At 37.1% G+C, this 3,654-nt stretch overlaps 1 protein-coding gene across 1 annotated transcript; it reads right to left on the bottom strand.

Moving 5' to 3' along the window:
* Positions 1–1,502: 1,502 nt before the first annotated feature.
* Positions 1,503–3,269, bottom strand: LOC132161451 (cytochrome c-like). Its single transcript, XM_059571514.1, has 3 exons — positions 3,115–3,269; positions 2,129–2,303; positions 1,503–2,043 (listed from the first exon to the last, which is right to left on the bottom strand). Exons 2-3 carry the CDS (start codon positions 2,295–2,297, stop codon positions 1,898–1,900), a joined length of 315 nt encoding a protein of 104 aa, XP_059427497.1. The 5' UTR covers positions 2,298–2,303; positions 3,115–3,269; the 3' UTR covers positions 1,503–1,897.
* Between the last annotated feature and the right edge of the window lie 385 nt (positions 3,270–3,654).

The following is a 3,654-nucleotide window of genomic DNA, read 5'->3' as shown; positions in this document are numbered from 1 at the left end:
TATTATCCAATGTGCATGCGAGTAACTGTAACTCTTCTATTTTTTCACCTGCATTTTTATGGTGGATAACATTTACAGTTTTACACGAGAAAGAAAGAAATGAAATATAGCTGACTGCTGCTCTCTAGTGGAGTTCTGTGGCAGCACCGTCCTCTGATCACTCCCAGCTCATGTCTTATTCATATTCCTTATCTCAGTACCTGTATCAGACACATTCACTTTGAGAAAGTTGATGTAATTGACTGCTCATAGATTGTAGGTCAAACAAGAGAAGTGAAACGATGCTGTATTCGTTGACACTGTGACCCAACACACTTGCTCTATCTTCGATATTCAAGATCCGGCAGGGGTTCCTCTGAAATGACAAACACAGACGGGTGTACTTGCTCTATTTATGTCAAAGGCATAAATCAACAAGAGATTCAACAATAGGATATAACAAATATATTCATATTAAATGTCACAGTATCGAAATTACAACTACCATAAATCAAAATGTTGATATATTTCACTGGTATATTGTGAAGCCATGGATTATACTAAATGTTTATTCAAATATTAATACAGAATATGGACAAATATAAGACCACGTTTTTCGTGTTTCAACAAACATCCATTGTGATTGTGCAGTTTATGTTCTATTTAAAAAAGTGTTACAAAATATCGTTGCGTAACTTTCGGTGTCCTGCAGGTTGCGGTATTTTCACTTGAAATAACACTTCTAATGACACTGAATAGAAACCGACTCTGGTAGATGTGTATCTACGTATAATGTCCAAGTTCAATCTCAGACGAGGCTGAGAAGGTCTGTGAGAAGGTCACTTTAAATGAGATCTTTTGAATGTTACCTATAACACGTCTTTCCTGGTAACATTTGTTTGCAATTTTAAAGTTATATTTAAGTTATAAATGTTGACCTTAGCACCAAGGTCACATATGACAGTTAACCAACCGTTTCAAGGTAAAAATGATATCAAGTGTCTATGCTTACATCCATGAATAATGGTTACTTCTTTACTGTTAGTTATTCTAGATGTAAATCCATAATTAGGATGTAATGAATCTGAAAAAAAAGAGCACATAAAGCCAGCTGAGTGTTCCTGTAGCTCAATTGGTAGAGCATTGTTGGGTTGGGGGTTCGATTCCTGGGAACACATGATAGGTAAAAATTGATAGCCTGAATGCACTTAAGTCGCTTTGGATAAAAGTGTCTGCTAAATGCATAAATTTAATTTAATTTTCATTTGAGTGCCCTTTAGTAGTATTAAACTGCTGTAATAATATTATTTTGTGCAATAATAATGTTATAATATCGTTATAATTAATCACTCATGGCAGTGCAACAGTACATTGTCATCTGACTCCTAAAGGGTCTGCTTGGTACATTGAGAACTGAAACTCAAAAGGTAAAACTGAAGAAATTGTGAGCGATCACTAAAGTGCATAAACAAAAACACCAGCAGGCAAATGCATTAGAACATGAATAGACATGACAAAAATGCAGTTTTCACAGTTTTATTTGACAGATTAAATCCATCTGATACAATGTTACCAATAAGCATGCTGCTTATTTAGTCTTTCACTGTAATACAAATACTTTAAGGGGTACAGTACAATTTAATTTAATGTACAACAGCTCCTGTGAAACCAGGGGACACAGATTTCATTCCCTCTGTGGATATGCAGTAACTCGACTCATTTTTACATTACTTGGACAAACAAGGTGGAAATTTTCCCTGCTTAAATGGACTGGCATTAGAAATATGCCACGTGTTATTATGAATAATCCTGGCCACTGGATCTGTCAAATTATTTGAATAGATATCGTTAAAGATATTCAAAGCCAAACTACAAACAATTAATTTAAATATTGCAGTCTCCTCACTCTCCAACTGTATTATGATGTGGATGACTTTAAGTATGCAATAAGGTCTGCCCTCTCGCCCTTCTTCTTAATCCCAGCAAAGATCATCTTTGTACCTGGAATGTACTTCTTGGGATTCTCCAAATACTCCATCAAGGTGTCTTCACTCCAGACAATGCCTGTAAAAAGATAAATGTGTTAAACATTGTCATTACATCATATCGTGAACCGCAAACAAACTGTAACATCATCAGCAAGCCTTACCTTTGCTCTTATTGGCATCAGTGTAGGAAAATCCCGCTGCCTGACCGGTCTTGCGTCCAAAAAGACCCCAAAGATTTGGCCCCACTTTGTGCTTTCCTCCATTTTCTACTGTGTGGCACTGGGCGCACTTCTGGACGAAAACCTTCTTTCCCTTTTCAACGTCACCCATATTTACCTAGAAGTAAAGGAGAGGTGAAAAGAATGCAGAAAGGCATTTGAAGGGTAAACGATTTAAAAGCACAGGGGACAGATCATCAGAAGGTCATTCAAGGATGGAGCTTAACCCATATGCGTCAAGACATAAATTGACAAAATTAATGTCTATGATGGTTTATAATGTCAGTTCACCTCCAGTGGATAAGTAAAGCAGCGTTTCTTGGTTTCTAGTTAGATGGATTATGTTTCCTATGACATCCAAACACTGCAAACTCGTACCTGTGAAACATCTCGGCATTAGGATGGAGTATAACCTTAGATTGCCTTCGTTAAAACAAACCTTAATCACAGTATAGCTCATTAGCCATTCGCCTGTGAGAACAAGTTTACCATTAATGAGAAGCCGGATCGGAGTTCATGACAAAATCCCAAATTAACTTATCAAAAGACTCTCAGATAAGATATACATTTCCGAGGAACACAGCAGAAGTCGTAAACCGGCGTAGATCCACGTTGCGGAAGCTAACAGCTAGCCACATCTGGCTAGCGTCCCATAAAGCACATTTTCTCATTAATTACAGATTATTTATTACGACTCATTTACCAAAACGAGCCTTCCTGTTGGTAGAATTACAAAAATACAGAGATTGTTATTAAACCCTATACATTCCTTCTCTGACATACAATTGATATTGAAGAGTACCGGTGAGCTTACGCAATCTTACACATTTCCTCATAACCGCTTCAAAATCCTCAATTTCGTTTAAATGTCACATTTACGATCATCAACGCGACGGACGCAATCGGTTTATTGGGGCTGGTAGTATTACCTCTCAGGCCGTGTGAGGTATCCTTATCTTGCAGGATGCAGTACTCTGTTCGTGCCGGTCGACGGACCGATTCTGTATCAGGGAGAAAAAGAAAGGTCACTTCATTTTAGAGGCGCGAGAGGGCGCCGGTATATGACGTCACAATAATGCGCTGCGTGAGTCGTCCATAGACAGTAAAAGAAATGGTGGCAGAAACCTGCTTGTTTGCAAACATTCTTCTAAATTTCCTCCTTTGTGTTCAGCAGAACAAAGGAATTGATTCACATGATGACAAAATACGATGACACTTCGTCTGCTAAAGCAGATCGATTTGTTGCAAAAAGTAGCTAAATGACGTTGTGATGTCATTGCACGATGACGTCATTGCATAAGCATTACACAAAACAGCGTTCAAGAATAAGCAACAAGATTACTCAAATCTCAGCGAAAGATATTTTTGTTAAATGTTACTTGTTCGTAAAAGTAATATAAAACATAAAACATTTTAATTTGTGATTTATCAGATTTTTTTTTTTTTTTTACAACATTTAATTATTGAAC

The sequence above is a fragment of the Carassius carassius genome, chromosome 17, assembly GCF_963082965.1.
Source record: "Carassius carassius chromosome 17, fCarCar2.1, whole genome shotgun sequence".
Taxonomy (NCBI): Eukaryota; Metazoa; Chordata; class Actinopteri; order Cypriniformes; family Cyprinidae; genus Carassius; species Carassius carassius.
The sequence above is the reverse complement of the archived record's forward strand: the minus strand, read 5'-3'. Positions and strand labels throughout refer to the sequence as shown.

What these genes read in the sequence shown, in the direction of transcription:
- LOC132161451 (XM_059571514.1), bottom strand. Translation starts at nt 2,297, where the DNA reads ATGGGTGACGTTGAAAAGGGAAAGAAGGTTTTCGTCCAGAAGTGCGCC. An exon ending in TGATGCCAATAAGAGCAAAG is followed by an intron (nt 2,044 to 2,128) that starts GTAAGGCTTGCT and finishes ATCTTTTTACAG; the next exon opens with GCATTGTCTGGAGTGAAGAC.